Source organism: Benincasa hispida, chromosome 4 (assembly GCF_009727055.1).
Source record: "Benincasa hispida cultivar B227 chromosome 4, ASM972705v1, whole genome shotgun sequence".
NCBI classification, from domain to species: domain Eukaryota; kingdom Viridiplantae; phylum Streptophyta; class Magnoliopsida; order Cucurbitales; family Cucurbitaceae; genus Benincasa; species Benincasa hispida.
In genome coordinates this window covers 34173666-34193128 of record NC_052352.1, presented here as the reverse complement: position 1 = coordinate 34193128, position 19463 = coordinate 34173666, and the positions used below count along the sequence as shown (strand labels likewise).

The window sequence follows — 19463 nt, the reverse complement described above, 5'->3', positions numbered from 1 at the left end:
GTCAACAACGTCCTTTCTTATGAGTCTCTTTCGAGGTTAGAAGTTTGCAGTTGCACAAAAAATTGTGGGGTGTGATTAGTTATCCATTTTAGTTTGAAGAAAAACTGGAATACTTAACCAAAGTTAGATTCAAATGATTGAGTGGTAGTTGAGGTGTTAGTACCTTACAACAGCCATTTAAAATGTTTTACTTTGTTATTCAATTATTTATTTCATCTAGAAAGAAACATTTTTAAAAAAAAAAAAAAAAAAAAAAAATTGGTGTCCTAATTTTATTGATCAATGTTCAATAACAAAACACGAACTCGTAACTACGAGTAGTTTGAGGCCATTAAAAAAACGAATGGAAATTTAATATTTTTCTATGATTATTATCCAAAAAAGAATGATATTAGTTCCCTAAAATAATAGTTTATTTTAAAAGCAGAACTTTAAAAAACTGATTAATTCAACTTATATGGTAGTAGCTCCACGAAGAATTATCTTTTTGGCTTAAATCGTGTTAGTTTTAGGGAATTTTATGATTAAATTTTATTTATGGTGGGAAATTGAGCTTGAGAGGCCTTTGAGATGTATTTGGTAAATTCTGGAGATTAATGAAACATTTTGAGGTCAATTCGAGCAATCGGGCTCAAGAAGATGCATAAGGATGTCATAGTGCAATGTTGCAGCCAGCATCCTGACACTCTAAAGAGTTCAAGAAATGTTGCGATGCACTAACTTTATAGCTAGCTAGTAGCATCGCACCACTAGTCTTGTACATTCAAGCGTCGAGAAAATCTCGAGTGCCCTTATATAATGTTTTGTTAAACTCTAGGGCTACTAGAGGGAAAACCCATTATTTTCGGCCACATATTCTTGTACATTCGTCTGTTTGTTTTAGTTTTCTTAGGTTTTTTTTAAAAAAAAATAATTTTGGATTACGTAATCCATTTGAATGACTACTAATCTTAGCTACATTATCACAATAATTTATGAAGTTAAGACATATTTTCATATATTAATGGAAAGAATATGAATTTGTTTAGAACAAGAATTAAGGGGTCAGAGAATTCAAACCTCTAATCTCATGGTCAAGTGTGTTATGTTTTTATCTCAATTGTATGCTTATTTCTTGGAGAAAGAACAAAAACTAATTAGTGTGCTCACTAAACAACTATTATTAAATATTGAATACAAATTTGTCCAAGATCAAGACCTTGTTGATTTCGTCAATAACTATAGTTTAAACATGACAGGCACACAACACCCTCTTCAAAATGATCTTCAAATACTTGAAAAACACTATTTTACACCGATCTTAAAATATACGACATCCATACGTACACTCTCGAGCAACTAAAAAATGAAATATATGGGATCAAATCAAAGAGGAGTAATGGAAAGGAGTAGATAGTGAATAAGTTGGTAATTCCTTGACATGGATAGTGTAATTCAAGTAGGATTATTAGAGTCAACAAAGTCAAGTAGCCTCTGACTTCATCTTTGGGATGCTCCTCTTCATTAACATTCTCTAATGTTCTTCTCCACAAGGTGTTTGAAGAGGGAGGACTTTAGGAGAAGCCAAGGGCTGTCTGAGGGGAGGTTGTGGGGCAGTGGGATAATAACATCATCATTATTATTAAAATCATTACTGATGGATTGAAAGATAGGAAAGTGAAGATCAATAGAAGAATGTAGGGGTATTATTATTTGGAGTATCATTTGGAAAAGGAGGAATTGGTGAGAAGGTTGCTTTAGATTTGGATTGTGTTGGGGTTTAAGCCATCTTATGTAACTACTCAAATCAAAGTTGGTCACTGCGTTTATGCCTCTGTATTCTATTGCTGCTATGTCATATGCTCTGCTGCTCCTCTTGTGTACCTACACATTTGTTAAGATTTTTCTCTCAACTTTTCAGAAGCACTGTTCTAAAAAAACAATATTATTTTCTTCTTTTTTACCATTTCTCCCCGGATAACCATTTGATTTTTGAAATTAGTGCTTATTTTTAAAAACAAAACATGTTTTTTGAAACCTACAACATACGTTTTTTAGCTTTAAAAATGTGGTTTTGAATTTGAAAACACTCTAAAATCTAGACAACAATATCGATAAACCAATAGATGGTAAGTGAGAGTTTATAGGCTTAGTTTTCAAAAGAAATGGGCATCAAATGGGTCTTGGTTGTTGGTTTTTTAAATTAACGAATCTTAACCCCTACTTTCGCACATGTTTTAAAATATTGAGCGAAATTTTAGAAGAGGTAGTTTTTATTTTTAAATTCGAGTAAGAACTCAAATGTTTGTTCAGAAATGTTAAAACCTTTATATAGAGTTTACGAGAATGTTTAATTTTTGGCAAATATTAGAAGTTAGTTGTCCCAATAATAAAAGTTCAAGGAAATCATGAGTTTAAATTAAAAAGGACCTATGTCTTTTGGTTTCAAATCGTCCACAATTAGAAATACTTATGTTTAGGTGAGCTAACTCTTGTAAAAGTTCCCTTTTGTATTCTCTAGTTTTGAGAGTGAAATTAAATGTTGTGAGTATATAAAAGCTTTGAGAGAGTACTCTTGTACTTGGATTGAGAGAGAGAATTATTTTTATGTGATTGTAATAATGTTTCAAATAGTAGATTTTTTTAGTTCATGGTTTTTTCTCCAGTTTGTGGTTTTTCACGTCTGTGTTCCAATTATATTGCTTTCTTTTAATTTTTCTGTTATTTTTTCGCTTATTCCTATGATAGTAGTGGGAAGTTTTTTCTAACAAAATGAGGCATAGGTTTTAAAACTAAAAACTAAAACTAAGTCGTTACCAAAGGGTCTTGCATTTTTTATTTTAATTTTTTTAATTATGTTTATATAAAAATTTCTCTATTATGATTTCTACATGTTTTAATTTGTTGTCTACTTTTTAGGAGTGTTTTAAAAAAATAAGCCAATTTTATCGGAAAAAAGTAGCTTTTTAAAACCATGTTTTTATTTGTAAATTTAGCTATGATTCAAATTTTATTATGACAAATGAAAACCATGGTAAATAAGTTATAAGAAAGCAAAGACATTCTTTTTTGGTTTTCTAGTCTTTTTTAATTGTGTTTTGGTGTCCTCACAATTTCGTTACGAAGGTTTTCATATTTATAAATGAGAAATTTGAATTTTTTAGTCAAATTCATGTATAAAAAAACATTTTTGAAAATATTTTTTTCCTTCAAAACTTAGCTTTGATTTTGAAAGCATATGTAAAAATTAGATAACAAACAAAGAAAACCATATATATAGAAGTTGTGTTTATCAAACAAGACTCAATTTTGTGTCTAGTGTGTCTTTAAATTTTAAAGATTGTTTAATATACGTTCCTCAACTTTTGATATTTTGTCTAGCAAATCTCAACCTTCAAAATATTTGTTTTAATGAGCTAATTAATAACTTATTAAAGAATATGCAACTTCATTATTTCTTGAAATTTTCATACTTTATTCGAAAACATATGAGTTTAAGTACTCACCGTAGGTTCCAAGGTACAAATACTTGTTGCCAAAAACTCTTCCAATTCTTGCTTCCCACCTTCCATTGTGATGGTGTCTACATATAGCATTAAGAAAAATTATTTCAAAGGGTAAAATTGTTGAAAATATTTATAAAGATATAACAAATTTTTCGAATTATCAATGATAGATATTGATAAACACTGATAGACCATCAATATCACTGATAGACATTGGTAGAAGTCTATCAGTGTTTATCAGTATCTATCATTGATAGTTCTAAAAAATTTTCATATTTTGATTTATTTTTCTATATTAAAAAATAGCCTTAGCATTAACTCAAATAATAACAATAATAATACTCATTTGTCGAATTTTGATGTCATTTCCATTCCTATAGGTCCAAGTAACGGAATGAAAGATGTATTAATATACTAAAATGAGCATAGCTCAACTGATATCAAGTATGTACTATCAGTTTTGATGTCAAAGGTTTGATTTCCGTCTCATCCCACATGTTATCAAAATATGTACGTGTGTGTGATTGTAACTTCTTTTTTAAAATACTTATATTTAAATTACAAATAGTTTATCACCATTGCTAAAGATAATAATGTTAGAGTTAACGCTAATATGGATATATTTCAATTAGTATAAAGTATATAGCATACATCAAACAGTCAAAAGTTCGAATTATCCATTTTTAATATTATCGAACAATGTTTAATTTGTGACATTACCTCGCAACTCCTCGATATCGCGATACACCTCTTGAGAAACCACTACTTCTCCTACCAAGAATGAAAGAGAAAAAACTTTTTTTAAAAATTACTCTAAAATTAAAGGGTCTATTTGGATTATTGACAAGAGAAAAAAAAAGTGACAAAAAAGGTCATTTTTATTATTAATGATAATAATGATGATGATGTTTTAAAATAAACTTGTGAAAGTATTTCAAAAATTATTTTTTACTAGTTGTCAAATATTTCTTTTTTTAAAATTGACTTATTTTCTAAATTAAATACTTGAAAAGTTAAATTAAACATATTCAAAATTTCCTTTGACGGTCAATTGATTGTCTGCTTTAGTTTCTAAGGGTTATGATTATTTTCTTCTAATTTCTTTATAATGATTTTCATCTTTTTTACATAAACATTTAAATTTAAACCAAATTTTAAAAACAAAAATAAAATTTAAAGACTGCATTTTTAATTAGTTTTCAAAACTTTATGGTAAAAGTTCAAAACGAAAATGAATGACAAGGGTTTAAAAAAATATAGAGAAATATTATTTATAAATTTTATTTTCAAAAATTAAAATTAAAAAAAATGAAAAGAAGCAATATATAAAATATTGGATTAAAGTTGTTCAAAAAAAATATTGGAATAAATTACCTTCTTAAAGAAGCCAAGTATTCCTCCTTTGTCACAGTTTTCATTATATTAATCTCATTCTCATAATCAGATATCCATCCAAAATAATCATCAATACATATATGAAAATTTAAGTAATGATTAAAAATATAGAATAATTTTAAATTCTTTAGGCAATTTTCAATTTCGTATAATGTTTTAATTAATACTCTCAATTTACTTTTCAGTACTATCATCGATAAGAACAAATATTATACTTGATCTTAGTCAAAAGGCCGAGAAAGGTATCCAATATACCATCAATTTATGAAATTAATTAAAGGCTGTTTGAGATTGCCTTCACAAATCCTAAAATGCGATATATAATAATCTTCATCGCTGAGAATGTTTGATAAATCAACTTATTTATTAATCTATCTAGAATCATTTTTTATTTATTCTAACGTGCTAAACCTATTTGATGGACCTTTTAGATTTCAGCTTTCCTAAAAATTTGGTATCTTTCCTTGCCGCTCTCAAATTTATCATTTCATTCATTTATTTTTCACATTTGTTCCAAATTTTAATTTGTTCAATTTCTTACAACAGTTATTAAAAAATATATATTTTATGAAAAAATTTAGACTACAAAATATTAGTTGCAACGCAAATGATATGTATATTTTCAAAATATATATATATATATTATAATAAATTATAAATCGAATATGAATACAAAAAATAATTAAAATGATAATATACTTTTGTTTATATAACTAAATTACATAAATTTTAAATTTACTAAACATCCTAACTAATTTTTTCAAATTCAAATTTAAACTTTACCAAACATTATTCTACTTTTTTTTTCATAGCTATAGCTACCGACAATTATTTTAAAACTATAGCAATCCTGTATTCAGAATAAATTGTTAACATAAAGTTGATAACTTGGGTCATTATATCATTATTTTATTAATATATTTAGACAAGTGGGAGCGTATACCATTGAGAAGATTTGGTTTTCCTTTTTTGAATTAAATAATTTACAAGGTGTTTGAATATTCAAACATCTGACAATTTAATTGAAATTACATGGTATACATCAGATGAGTTATACTTACATTGGCTTACTAATAGAGTTGATTAAAGTTTTGTGCTAAGTAGTATCTGAGTAGCATATACAATATATTTGAATATGTAAATAGAACAATCCAATAGTACCAATAAACATTTTTTATGATAAATTTTATATCAATACTTTTTTCTATGAGAAGAGTTAATTAAAAAAATTTAATAGGTTAGGGTACATAGATATGTACCTTTAAATAATTGCACAATATAGTAGATGACTACCCTAAAAAAAGATTATTAACCCTCAAAATAGGTTTTGGTAAGGCTTTTGTTTTTAATAATTTCAAAAATATATTCACTACAATAGTGTGTTACAAAATCCTTTCCTATACTAGAAATTGTTAGGAATTGTGGAGCTCAAAACTCTCACCTTATATTTTTAATTAGCAAATGGTTGAGGATGCTTCTATAAATTCCATCTATTAAAACAGAATTTAACTGCAGTGTCTAATTTAATAGGGGATAACACATTAAAGTTTTCGGAGATTTGTGATTTAGCTATATCTGAAGAAATTAGTAGGAAAGACAATAGTAAAAAATCAACTACTGGTTCAGCTTTAGTGGTGAAGGTAAAGGCAAGGTCGACTCCAAAAACGATGGGTCAATAATAAAAAATGGAAGATAAGGAATAAGAAAATAGAGTATTTTTATTGTCGCAAGAAAGGTTACTTAAAAAATCAGTGTAGGAAACTAGAAGAGGATCAGAAAAGAAAACCAGAGGTAAATCAGGCTGAAACTATAAAAGTAATGATAAATCTTGTTGAAGCTGATGAAGAAATAATTAATGATGTCTATGCCTGTGTTGAGAGTTACACACAAAGTAGTAGCCAAGCATCTAAATGGACAATTGACAGTGTAGCTTCAGTACACATAGCTTCCGATGGAATCTATTCACATCTTTCACATCAAGAAATCGTGGTCTAGTGAGAATGGGGAATAGTAGAGTTTCCAAGATCGTTGGGATTGAGAACATTAATTTGAAGACATAGTTTGAAGAAAAGTTAGTACTACGAGATGTTAGGTTTGTACCTAAGATGAAAATAAATCTCATCTCCATTGGCAAATTAAATTACGAGGGTTACATGTGTGAGCTTGGCAATCGCCAATGTAAACTCATGTTGGGATCCCAAGTAGTGGCAGTTGACCAGAAAAATTCTACACTGTACAAATATCGTCTAGTATTGTCAAAGGATCAGAGAGACGGTGGATGCCAATTAAAGCGGTAGATGGAAAGTGTAGAGATATAGTTGAGCCAGCAGTAATGATAGCCAATGTTGATAAGTCAAATCAAGGTACGTCAGTTCAGAAGCAATTAGGAAGTTTGAGAGAGGAAGTTGATGGCTATCACGAACCCCCTCTTGTCAGAAAATCAAATGAATTGAAGAAGTCGCAGAAGCGAATAAGGACATCAAAATGGAAGGCTAGAGCAGTTGCTAAGGTCAAGGATAAAGTCTCCAAGTTGGCAACAGATTTGAAGGAAGTGGTCAAACCATTTGCAGAATGTGTCTTCTTCAATCTTTCTTCAAAAACATGTGTTCGGGATTGAAGAAGATATCAGTTGGTATCACTTAGCTGTAGTAGGAGTACGTGACTGTCCTTTATGTCTGGGGGACAGTTCCACGTAGCTTGCTCATATCTCGGGGCAAGAATAGATCAGGTACTGTTATCTTTTATTGTTTCCTATTTTGTTACTTTGTTGATTTTACAGGTTTTATGTTGTACCTTGGAGTTTGTCAAGAAGATCAGAGATAATAAATGTAGAGGGTGTTGAGTCTTGGAGTTTGCCAAGATGATGAGTTTCATTGGAGTGGGAGTCAAGATCGTCGTTTTGTCTCCAAGTGGGAGAATGTTAGGAATTGTGGAGCCCAAAACTCCTTCACCCTTTTTTTTTCATCAGTAAGTATGGTGGTGACCAATAATTAAAAAAAGGCGGTGGAAATCAAACTTGCATGTGGACTTGAAGTTCTCTTCATGATTTGATCGGCCTTCACCATTTGGCTAGGTTATTCATGACCTATACATATTATATATATATATATATATTTATCTATTTATTTATGCTTGGAAGAAAAAATGGGAGATGTAACTTTTTTGCGACAGCCACAAATTCTTTAGTGTGAAGAATTTTCTCTCACATCTTTTTTAAAATTCATGTGTGAGTGAAGGAAAAAAAATACAGAGATTTTTTTCTTTTGAGTTTTTTAGGCGTTTCTCTTCATTGTTAATTCAAAGATATCAAGTTGTGGTATAGGGAATCAAATAGTTTTTGTTGGGCTATTTGGGAGAGTTTTGTAGCGTGAGTTTTGGAACCATTGCAATCTTCATCATAGTAAAATCTGCAGTTGAAAAAGATTAGACGTCCTCCCAAGTTTGAGGTGAACCAGTATATTTTTTCGTGTCTGTTTTTTTCCTACTCTGTATTATTTAGTAATTTTATTATTGTTAACCCTTTTACTCTAGCTAATGGAAGTGAGAATTTTAGATATAATTTAGTTTTCATATTTTATTTATATCTAAGTTTAAATGCCCAAAAGACATTTTGAAATTTGAATCATTGGAATAGGCATTTAATTCATTAGGAAAGAAAAAATGACATATTAGACGTATTTAAATAATAACACATACAATTAAAGTATGAGCTATGTATTAGATTAATATTTTATCACATTGGACTATTTTATTAGATTGGGTCTATTATGTGATCTAATTAATTAAGGGCCTAGATTCCTAATTGAATATGGAGTTAATGGGTAGAAACTTATTCCTAATTAATTAGAGTTTAATTGGAACCCTAATTAAACTACTATATAAAGAGACATTCGGGCTATGATCCTCAAAATACTAAAATAATTCGCACTAGTCTTTCTTGAATCCCATTTAGATAGAGATCCCACTAATGACATTCAATGTTTTGGTTGATGAAGACAATAATCATCTTAAAGCTATCATCAATTTCAATGGAATCTGATATGTTATTTATTCTTGGAAATTTAGCATGAATGATCATAGGGTTAATCTATTCAATATAGATTTAAAGTAATTATGCTAACACAATGCTTATGATAAAAGCTATGCAACACTCATTTTGTGTAGAAAAAATGAAATAACTAAAAGGGTGCATTTCAATTTCTCCGACGTTTCTTAGAACCGATCTTGACACTTGATCATATGGCATCAAGAAAAGTCTTATAAAAAGTCGTACGTGCCTCTACCTTCTCCCCTTTTTGGTTTTCTCTCTTTGACGCCCATTCTTGTTTTTGGGTTTGTAGAAAAAAAATTGAATCTACAGTTTTGACAAAATCACACCCATAAGCACCTATGAACTCATAATGAAGTGTTGGTTTCATGGTTTATTTTAGGCCCAAATAATTGAAGAATTCTGGTCCAAGAATTGGGTTAGGTGAACTGAAAAGCTATGAAGAGACCATGTAGCTGAGCTTGATGAAGGACACGCGTGAGGTGGATTCCTTTCTTTCAGCTGAGCAGGTGAGAAACAGAGAAGTAATAATTTGATAAAACTTTTCTCTCTCTCTCTGAACAAGGGTTTGAAGACCCTCTTGTTTCTCTCTAGCTTTCAAATGGCTTCAATGGTGATTTTTGTGTATTCTGTGTTGATTGTTAACATGTAGGCAAAGAAGTTGAAAGAGGAGAAGAAAAAGAACAAGCAGATGTACGTGGTTCGGTCTAAGTTGACCTACATCTACGGGAAGGAAGAACTCACTTTTATTGAAGGCCTTTTACAAGATAAGTCTTCAACTTACAAGTTTTTTTTCTAAAAGATCTTACTCTAGATTTGTATGTAGACCTATTTATACAGAATATGTAAGATTGTTACAAGTTGTTAAAGATAGAGTAAAGTAGTAAAACTAGCCGTTGAGATAGTTGTTGTGTAACGACCCAGATTTGAACGCATACAGGAAATTAAATGTCAAATAATAAGTCGGACGAAATTTTATTTAAAGGGGTGGAAATTTAGGAGAAGAAAAAAAAAAGGAATAATTGGAAATTGGAAATTTATTCATTATAGAAAAATAATGAATAAGGGAGCAGAATCAGGGAGGATTAATTGGAAGTTGGATGCTAGCTAATTCAGGAGACAACGGGCAGTAGATAAATTTTGTTTGGACACTACTCATTAGAAGAATTGGAGGTGAATTAATTGCCCATATACTCTTAAAATTTGAAAGAGTTAAAAAGATGAAGTGGAATCCACAAGCAGTGAAGGCAACCACGCGTGAAAACTAGCGAGATTGGAGAGAACATTGGAGAGAGAGCGAGAGTAAAGAGAGCAAGATTCTTAGCGAGACAGTAGGAAAGAGCGGGAGTAGGAGTGGGAGCGAGAGCGAAAGCGAGATAAAGAGCGGGAGCGGAGCGGGGAACGGCGAGAGTGGGAGCGAGGAAGGGGAGCGAGAACGGGAGCGAGAGCGGACAGCGAGCGAGAGAGCGAGAGCGAGCGGAGAGCGAGATCGGCGAGAGCGAGAGCGGCGAGAGCGAGAGCGGAAGTCGCGGGAGCCAAACCAGTGAGAAAGCTAGAAGAGGAGCGAGATTCTGAGAACAAAAGAGCAAGATTTGGATAGAAGCGTGGATTATGCGTTGAATTTGGCCACGATCTTATAGATTATACATAGAAAAACCCTAAAATTGAATACAAACAAAGAATGATGACGGTAAGGGCAAACGTTAGCCAAGATTACCTATTAAGAGGAATCCTTAAACCCTAAGTAATTTTAAATAAGCCACCTATAGGATGATTTTGTCACACTGAGAAGAGCTGAAAACTACTTAAATAGGACCCTTCTGCGAAGATTTAACACCATTCTCAAACAAATCTCAGTAACAAAGAATCGTGTGAAAGAGAAGTGTGAGTGAGGAAGTTCTGTGAGGCTAAAGAAGAAAAGCTCGGGTAAGGTGCTGCCCAAATTTCTTCTAGTTAAAAAGAGAAAGATCTACTGATCAAATCATAAAGAATAATAAGGAATAATTAGATCACAAGTCAAGGTTAAGTAGTTTATCCACCCTCTCTTTAAGTGTTCTATGGTAGTGTATCTTTATATGTTTCATGATTTATTGTTAAATTTTTATATTTGCATTACATGTTTAGAACACGTTTCTCTACAAGGGACCCCATGCATTATGTTTGTTTACGATTACGTTAAAATCAAGTTTTAATTAGGTGTAAGTTATGCTTCCATCTAATCTTACGTTTATGTTAATGGTTGATGTTGGATGCGACTCTGGCCCTACTGACTGCATGACCCGCTAATCATCAGATGGGTTAGTTTCCACTTAAGTCCTCATCTTTCTATCAGGGCGGAGAAATTTATGTTTCCAGGGCTGGTAGGGCATGTATGGTTGCACCCCTCCAGGCCTAATCTTACGATATGTTTATGCTAGGGATTAGCAGGGTATGTATGGTTGCACCCCTCTAGTCCAATATTACATTTATGCTAATGGTTGATGTTGGATGAGACTCTGGCTCTACTGACTGCATGACCCACTAATCATCAGATGAGTTAGTTTTCGCTTAGGTCCTCATCTTTCTATCAGGGCGGAGAGATTTATGTTGAAAGCATAACCGACCACCACATGTTATTATACGTTTTCGGTCCCGATCATATGTTTTCATGACATGTTGCTTGTGATTGTGCATTTGGTCACTACCCTACGTGAGAACTACTTACTGGGTATATTATATACCCATCCTATATTTTTACAGACTTTGTAGGTAAGGACACAACGTGGATGGCAGAATTGGACGTCGCTCAAATGGCCAACCATCAAACTCACTATTATAGGCATATGCATTTTGTACCACCACGCTAATGTTTTATGGATCCTGGTGTTTTGATAAATAAACTTTTTTATATAGTTTTTTTATCTAATTAATAAAATTTAGATATGTTCTTTGAAATTTTCACCAAACTCATCTCACCATAGAAAAGTCTAAGTATGCATGTCGTAGCGGTCGGATCATAATGTGTAAGGATCCGGTCGTTACATGTTGCTTAAAATCTCCACCTTGATCTCAACCTTATTGCCTTCACCCTTCCAGATTTGATGATTTGTTTAACCTTTTTCAGGTAACAGAAACCAAATCAGCTCAAAGCATTTGAGAAGCTTGAGCTTTGAAATAGGCTTGGTTAGTATATTGACTGCGTTCTCAGAGGTATAGACTTTCACCATTTCTATTTCGTTGTTCTATTTTGTCTCATACGAAGTGAAATTTAATGTCTATATGTTTTGTTCTGGTGTGATATTGTGGGTTTTTGGAAAGATAGATTGCACTTTGGTTATCATAGTAGATCTTAACTACTGTTTGTTTGATGCCAAAGACTTCATCAAGCACTTTAACTACAATGCCTCCTTTATTGCTTTTTCTAGTGCCATGTACTTTGCCTCTGTAATTGATAGGGCTATGATAAACTGTAAGTTTGCCTTCCAGCTTAGCAAATTAGGGTCATATAAGAAAAGATAGCCTGTAAGAGATCTCCTTTTGTCTAGATCCCCCGTGAAGTCTGAATCAACATCCCTATATAGCTCTAGGTTTATCTATTGTATACTTAGATAGATTAATTTAGATTGTTTAGACCAAATTAGATATCTGACTATCCACTTAGTGGCTTCCTAGTATCTTCTTCCAAGGTTAGACATGTATCTATTCACTAGGCTTGCACAATAAGAAAGGCCTGGTCTAGTAGAGATCAAGAGGTACATTAAGCTACCCACTTCCTGGCTATAAGGAACTGTCTGCATCTGCTTTAGGTGTTCCAAGTCAGTTTCTGTAGTAGAGTTAGCTGATGATAGTTTAAAATGATGAGAAATAGGTAGAGTCACTGGTTTAGCACTGGTTAAGTTGAACCTTCTGATAATTTTCTCACAGTAGTTGGCTTGGTTAATGCTAAGAATAGAGGAACCTCTGTCTCTTTTAATTTCAATCCTAAGGATCTTCTTAGACTGACTCATATCTTTCATGTCAAACTCTCCCTTTAGGAGATTCTTGACATGAGTTATATCTTCTTTAGAACTCCCAGCTAGCAACATATCATCCACATAAAGAAGTAAATATACCTTGTTCGTGTAGGTAGTCTAATTGACATAAATACATATATCATAGGTGCTCTTCCGAAAACCAATAGTCTCAATGTAGTCATTAAACCTTCTGTACCAACATCTGGGGGACTATTTAAGTCCATAAATGGACTTATTTAAAAGACAATAGACATCCTCTTTTCCCTCTTCTTCAAACCCCTTAGGCTGCACCATGTATATAGTCTCATCTAGATGTCCATGAAGGAAAGTTGTCTTTACATCTAGCTGATCTAATTCTATATTATACTGAGTAATCAAAGATAACAAGAGTATGATAGATGTTTGTTTTATCACTGGTGAAAAAAATCTCACAATAGTCAATGCCTTCTCTTTTAGTGAATCCCTTTGTCATTAATCTTGCCTTATATCTAGGCTTTTCTTTATACCCTTATTTAGCTTATAGATCCATTTGGATGCTATTGATTTGCATCCTTTAGGAAGAGGAGCTAGGGTCCATGTGTTGTTCATACTTAGTGATTGCATTTCTTCACACATAGCTTCAATCCAGTTTCTTGCATCAAGGCAGCTCATTGCCCTTTCAAAAGTAAATGGTTTTTGGTCATTTGGAGCTACTGTAGCATTTAAAACTAGGTTCATATATTTTTTTTCAATATACCTAGCTAGAGGAACAATCACCCTTCCCTATCTGTCCCTAGCTAATGAGTATTGACTTAAATCAGATTTAGCTTCAACATGTTCAAGTAGCTCACCTGTGGTTTCCTATTCCTGTTCTGAATCATTTGGAGTATTAGAACTAGTGGATGTCTCTTTAGGTGTCTCACCTCAATTCTAGTGGTAAGACTTTTAGGAACTTCAACTGTAGTCTTCTCCCTTTGTATAAACATTTCCTTTTCTCTAAAGGTAACATCTCTGCTAACAACAAAATTTTTCTCCATATGATTCCACATCTTGAGACCCTTCACTCCTTCTATGAACCCCACAAACATACATTTTATAGCTCTAGACTTAAGTTTACCCTGGTTATCTTCCAGCCCAAGGAAACAATTCCCCTTCAAGTCCTTAAAGGAGTCGGAATGGATTACCTCGACCAAAAAAGGTGGCAACTAATTCCGGGATTTTGATGTATATATCTAACATATCCAATTACCCTTAGTTCATTTAAATTAGAAGGATGTTTGGACCATTTTTCCTCAAGTGTTAAGAAGTCTAGTGATGTGTGTGAGCACTTGTTTAGGGTATAGATAGTATAAGCGGCAGCCTCAGCCCAGTATTTCTCACTGAGAATTACATCAGATAGTAAGCATCTGACCCTTTCTATAATGGTATTGTTTAGCCTCCTTGCCACCCTATTCTGTTGAGGTGTATATCTAACTGTCCTATGCTAGTAATTCCTGACTCTTTACAAAACTTGTTAAATTTTTCACTAAAAATTCTAGCCCATTTTCTGTCCTTAGGTATTTAATGTTAACAAAAAGTGAGCTAGTCTGAAATTCCCTTGGGTAAAACACCCTGCTTAGCTAGAATTTCTAGCCCTTTAGCACTGATATGAGATAACCTCTTATGCCATAGGTCAGCTTCTGTCAGATCATTAGAAGTAACAACATATGCCCCTATCATCATTTCTACTCCTTTTTCCACAAATAAGTCATTAACCTTCTCTCCAACAAGGACCACCTTGGAATCTTTTAGAACCTCAAAAGTTCGACCCTTTCCTCTGTACTCACATCCAACAACATCAAACATCCCCAAGGAAATTAGATTCCTCTTAAGAAGTGGTACATGTCTGACATTTTTTAGAAGTTTCATTGTCCCATCCTTGAGTTTCAGAGACATTAAGCCAATCCCTTCAATTTTTCAACCTTGGTTGTTTCCCATGTATACCATTTCTCCATCGATTTCCTTATAGGTGTTGAACCAAAGTCTCATAGGAGTAATATGGTAGGTGCATCCGAAGTCCAAGACCCAATCATGTTCCCAAGGAGGTTTATATGATTGGCCTAGTCAAGTGTTGAGGCTAGTGCATCAGAGTAGATAAAAGAGCCTTTTACAACCGAGGTTTCAAGCTGCTTGCCTTTAGACTGATATAATTACATTAATAGTTATGGTGTCCTTTCCATACTTCAATGCATTCTTAATCTCCCTGTAAGGATTTGGTAAGGAGTTTAGAAGCACATGGGCCTCATATTCTTCTCCAATTTTCTCCTCAAGGTTCTTAAACTCAGCAACAATCTTTTTGAATTCATCAAGGTTGTCAAAAGGGGATCTTGATGAATCCATTTTGAAAGTTAAAAACTTCTCCCTAAGATACATCTTATTTGGAAGATCCTTAGTTGCATACAAATCTTCCAGCTTAGTCCAAATCCTATAGGTTGTCTCTTGATCAAGGACTTGCCTCAAAACATTATCACTTAGATTTAGAACTAAGGTACCATAGGCTGCAAGCTCCAAATCTTCTTTCACTTGAGCTGTGACTATATTTGGTAGGGTAGATAGATCAAGAAGGGCTTTGTGAGCCTTTTGTGTGGCCAAGAATAACTCCAATTTTGGCTTTCCACAAGCCAAAATCACCCTTTCTATTGAATTTCTCCACTTTAAATCTTGCTACTATAATTATTTCTCTGAATCTTGAATCTTGATTCTCGAAAAACTGAAATCTTTAATTGTCTTTGCTCTGTTACCAATTTTGTTGGCCTAATGGTTTATTTTAGGCCCAAACAATGGAAGAATTCTGGTCCAAGAATTGGGTTAGGTGAACTGAAAGGCTATGAAGAGACCACGTAGCTGAGCTTGATGAAGGATATGCGTGAGGTGGATTCTTTTCTTTCAGCTGAGCAGGTGAGAAACAGAGAAGTAATAATTTGATAAAACTTTTCTCTTTCTCTCTGAACAAGGGTTTGAAGATCCTCTTAATTTTCTCTAGCTTTCAGATGGTTTCAATGGTGATTTTTGTATATTCTGTGTTGATTGTTAACATGCAGGCAAAGAAGTTGAAAGCGGAGAAGGAGAAGAACAAGCAGATGTACGTGCTTCGGTCTAAGATGACCTACATCCACGGAAAGGGAGAACTCACTTTTACTGAAGGCCTTTTACACGAAGATAAGTCTTCAACTTACAGATTTCTTTCTTAAATAAAAGATCTTACTCTAGATTTTTATGTAGATCTATTTATACAGAATATGTAAGACTGTTACAAGTTGTTAAAGATAGTGTAAAGTAGTAAAACTAGCTATTGAGATCATTGTTGCTTCATGAAGTATAGAGCTTAATTGGTCTAATTGGTGTACAGCAAGTGACGACAATTGGAGTAACCTTCCGTGAGCATCTTTTTCCGAGAGCATTTTTTAACCTTTATGGTATTAGTTTATGGGGCTACGACCGGATTATGCCGTACGGCCGTTATGAGAAGAAAAGATGAAAGAAGTGTTTCTTTTTCATTGTTTATCTTAAGCTATCGTGATACTTGAAAGCAAATAACTTTTGTAAACTCCATTATAGTAGAATCTATAATTATAATAAGTTCGATGTAGCTTCAAGATTGGCTGAATCAATATAGTTATATTTTACCAATGCTTTTGCATTTCGTGGCAATATTTTGTCGAAGTGTTTAATGAATTTGAAATACAAGACTATCCGGACTTGGGAGAAGATACTTTCCGCCCTCAATTTTTATAGTGTTTTTTTAATATACATCGTGGACAAAATTTGGATTTAAAATAATAAAAATAATAAATAACTAATTTTGGTATTGTTTTATGGTTATCTTTTTAAATTCCATCATTTTTTTAGAGTGCAATAAAAGTTCCATCTACGAAAATGTCGATTCACTTCTTATATCAATGTTAATAAAATAGATATGTAAAAATATCGATAAGTTAGTAAACTTTAATATCCTAGTTCTCAACATAGAAAAATAATGATAATAAACAAGTATAATTATTGAAACACATAGAATAATTAAAGCCAAAGAGTACCGTAAAATTAGTGAAAGTTGATGTTCCCCAGTATTTGAGTGCAGCTAAGTCATATGCTCTAGCAGCTAATTCTTCTTCATCATAAGCTCCTATTTTCATTTGAACACATTTATCAACTATACATTCATATTTATATATGTAATGGTATTTGCAATTTAATTATATCAACAAAAATACCTAAATAAACTGCTCCATTTATTTCATAGTCAATGGGTTGATCATCACATCACAACACAAACAAGAAAAAAAATTAGGAGCTTTGCCATATCCTCAAACACCAAATATAATTAATATATGAAATTGGCTAAATTTAATATAAGATAATTTTCTAAACTGCATTTTACCTTGTTTTCCTTTCTTCCTTTGTGTTGGATTCCAATACCCTTTGTCCCATAAATGGGCTTCAAATCGTCCCGTCCATCGATGTCTATTTATTTTCAATTTATTTATTCTCAATAAGAAAATAATTGAAGTGCAAAAGAAGAAATAATGATTTTATGGTCTCAATATTATATTTTATCCATATTTGAATATCTATAAACTCAACTTTATGAATCCCAATACGTGATCTATTAATAATTAGTTAGAAAAGAACATTGTATAAATTTAAACTCAATATACTCTCTCATTATAATACTATTTTAATTCTCTGCTACATCTAATTAAAAGCCTAAATTTATAGATTAGAGCATATTCAACATTTGGGTAAAGTATATATACAAAAATTTATAACTCAAGTTAAACACTATATAGAAAGTTGAAACCTAGTAACGAGCCACTCGTTGGTTAAAAAAAAATAAAATAAATAACTAGTCACTTTATTAGGTAACATCTTATTCCTCTACACTTAATTTTTAGCAAAATATATGTAACTTATAATTTAAAGACTTATTATTAAAAAAAATCAAGTACATGGAACTAAATAGATATACATTACTGTTGTAAAAGGGGAAAAAACAGATAGAACCTTAAAAGCTATTTTTCTTTTTTTTTTCAAAAAAAAAAAAAAGAAAAAAACTTTCAAAGTGCATCAACCAAAAAAATATATAAAAGCCTAGGGACGTGAGTTTAATTAAACCTTCAAATTAAAATTTTTTTTAAGCAAAAATTAAAATATAAACTTTCTGAATTTAATTGAAACTTCTTTAACGCTCAAACGTTAAAGTAAAATAAACACGATCTTAAAAGATTAAATTATGTTTACTAATTATTTTGTTATTTTTTCTATTTTTAAAATTTATATATGTTTCTTCCAAAAGTTTTAATTACAGTTTATTCACATTTATTAAAGAAAAAAAAAAGAAATTACTTAAAGACAAATTTTTAAAACAAAAACAATTGCTATTTTTTAAAATTTTCAAAATAAGACTTGGATTTTTAAAACACTAATAAAAATTGATAACATAGTAATAGAAACTTAAAATTAAAAAATATATTTTTAAATTCTTGTGAATATATTCTCAATACCTGCTAACTCCACGAAACTTGGAGCTTCTTTTTGTAGCAGTGGAATGATCTGTCATTGACTTGTGTGGTTGACCATCTCCACCACCAACTGTGGAGGAAGAAGAAGCACATCTCCGCCGTCTCTTGATGCCCTTGACGGCCATGGAATCACTTTTGAGAGAGCACAACTCTGAATTTAGAACTGTAAAGTCCATTTTAAATTCAATTTTGTGTTCCCTCAGCTTTGAATTATGTGTTCCATAAGGAAAAAGTGGAAAATTTTTGGACTTTATATAGGTTATTGGGTGATTGAGTTCATAATTAGATTGTTTTTAAGCTTAGTTTGTCTTTTGATGATTCCGATGATTGCAATGTCATTCAAACACTGAATTTATGGTTGTCTTTTAACATAAGCAGATGTTCCCAACTGTGTCTTATGTAATGTAATTTTGTGTCCAAATTAATTGTTTATTTGTTGCAAGCTTTATTCTTCGATGTGACCAACGATTTTGATGATTTAATCAACTATTTTGGCTTTGTTTAAAAGCGATTTTCCATAGAGAGATAGAAATGTGAACTTTCACTGCTACCGTGATTTCATAATTTCGTGACTTTGGAAAATTATCGTAAGCACATTTCTTCAAATTCTTTTAGTCGTTGATTCGCTTGAAAACCTTTTCCATGACGGTACATGAAGATTGTCCAATTAATTTGTTTTATGGTACTGATCAATAATCAACACAAACGTAATAATGAAATGGGTGAAACGTCATGTTAGATGATATTAAATTTTTCTTCATTCATTAGTTTACGTTTGTAGGTCAATTAATGATTTAAGATGGTATCATAGTAGGTAGATAGTGTGGTCAAGTTTTTTAATTGTGTGGTAAAAAATACATTTTTAAAAGATTTTTTTAAAAATTTAAAATTTTGGACTAAAAAATTGTTATTCAATCCGACCTAAAATTTTCAATATTCATAGTTAATACTTAATATCAAAAGAAACCCAAGTTATAATCAAACTGTTGGAGTTTTGAATTGGTTA

At 31.9% G+C, this 19463-nt stretch overlaps 1 protein-coding gene, 1 long non-coding RNA gene and 1 pseudogene across 4 annotated transcripts in view; 1 reads left to right on the top strand and 2 right to left on the bottom strand.

The window, feature by feature from the left end:
• LOC120076173 (AP2-like ethylene-responsive transcription factor At1g16060) overlaps positions 1–18633 on the bottom strand; it is a 31841-nt gene extending 13208 nt beyond the window's left edge. Inside the window, exons 1-7 of the mRNA XM_039029942.1 lie at positions 18440–18633; positions 17317–17399; positions 17150–17158; positions 16969–17061; positions 4860–4929; positions 4206–4256; positions 3486–3562 (exon numbers count right to left, since the gene is read on the bottom strand). Of these exons, the coding sequence (XP_038885870.1) occupies positions 3486–3562; positions 4206–4256; positions 4860–4929; positions 16969–17061; positions 17150–17158; positions 17317–17399; positions 18440–18633 (577 nt within the window). The remainder of the gene's footprint in view (positions 1–3485; positions 3563–4205; positions 4257–4859; positions 4930–16968; positions 17062–17149; positions 17159–17316; positions 17400–18439) is intronic.
• Positions 5029–5126, bottom strand: LOC120076938 (annotated as a pseudogene).
• On the top strand, positions 11864–16568 carry LOC120075925. 3 transcript variants are annotated; one of them, XR_005481456.1, is made up of 3 exons: positions 11864–12117; positions 15710–15836; positions 15980–16568. It is a non-coding gene; the product is annotated as an uncharacterized LOC120075925 (long non-coding RNA). The 3 variants fall into 3 exon arrangements; XR_005481457.1 differs by lacking the exon at positions 11864–12117 and adding an exon at positions 15219–15426; XR_005481455.1 differs by lacking the exon at positions 11864–12117 and having other exon boundaries at positions 15435–15836.
• Positions 18634–19463: the final 830 nt, after the last annotated feature.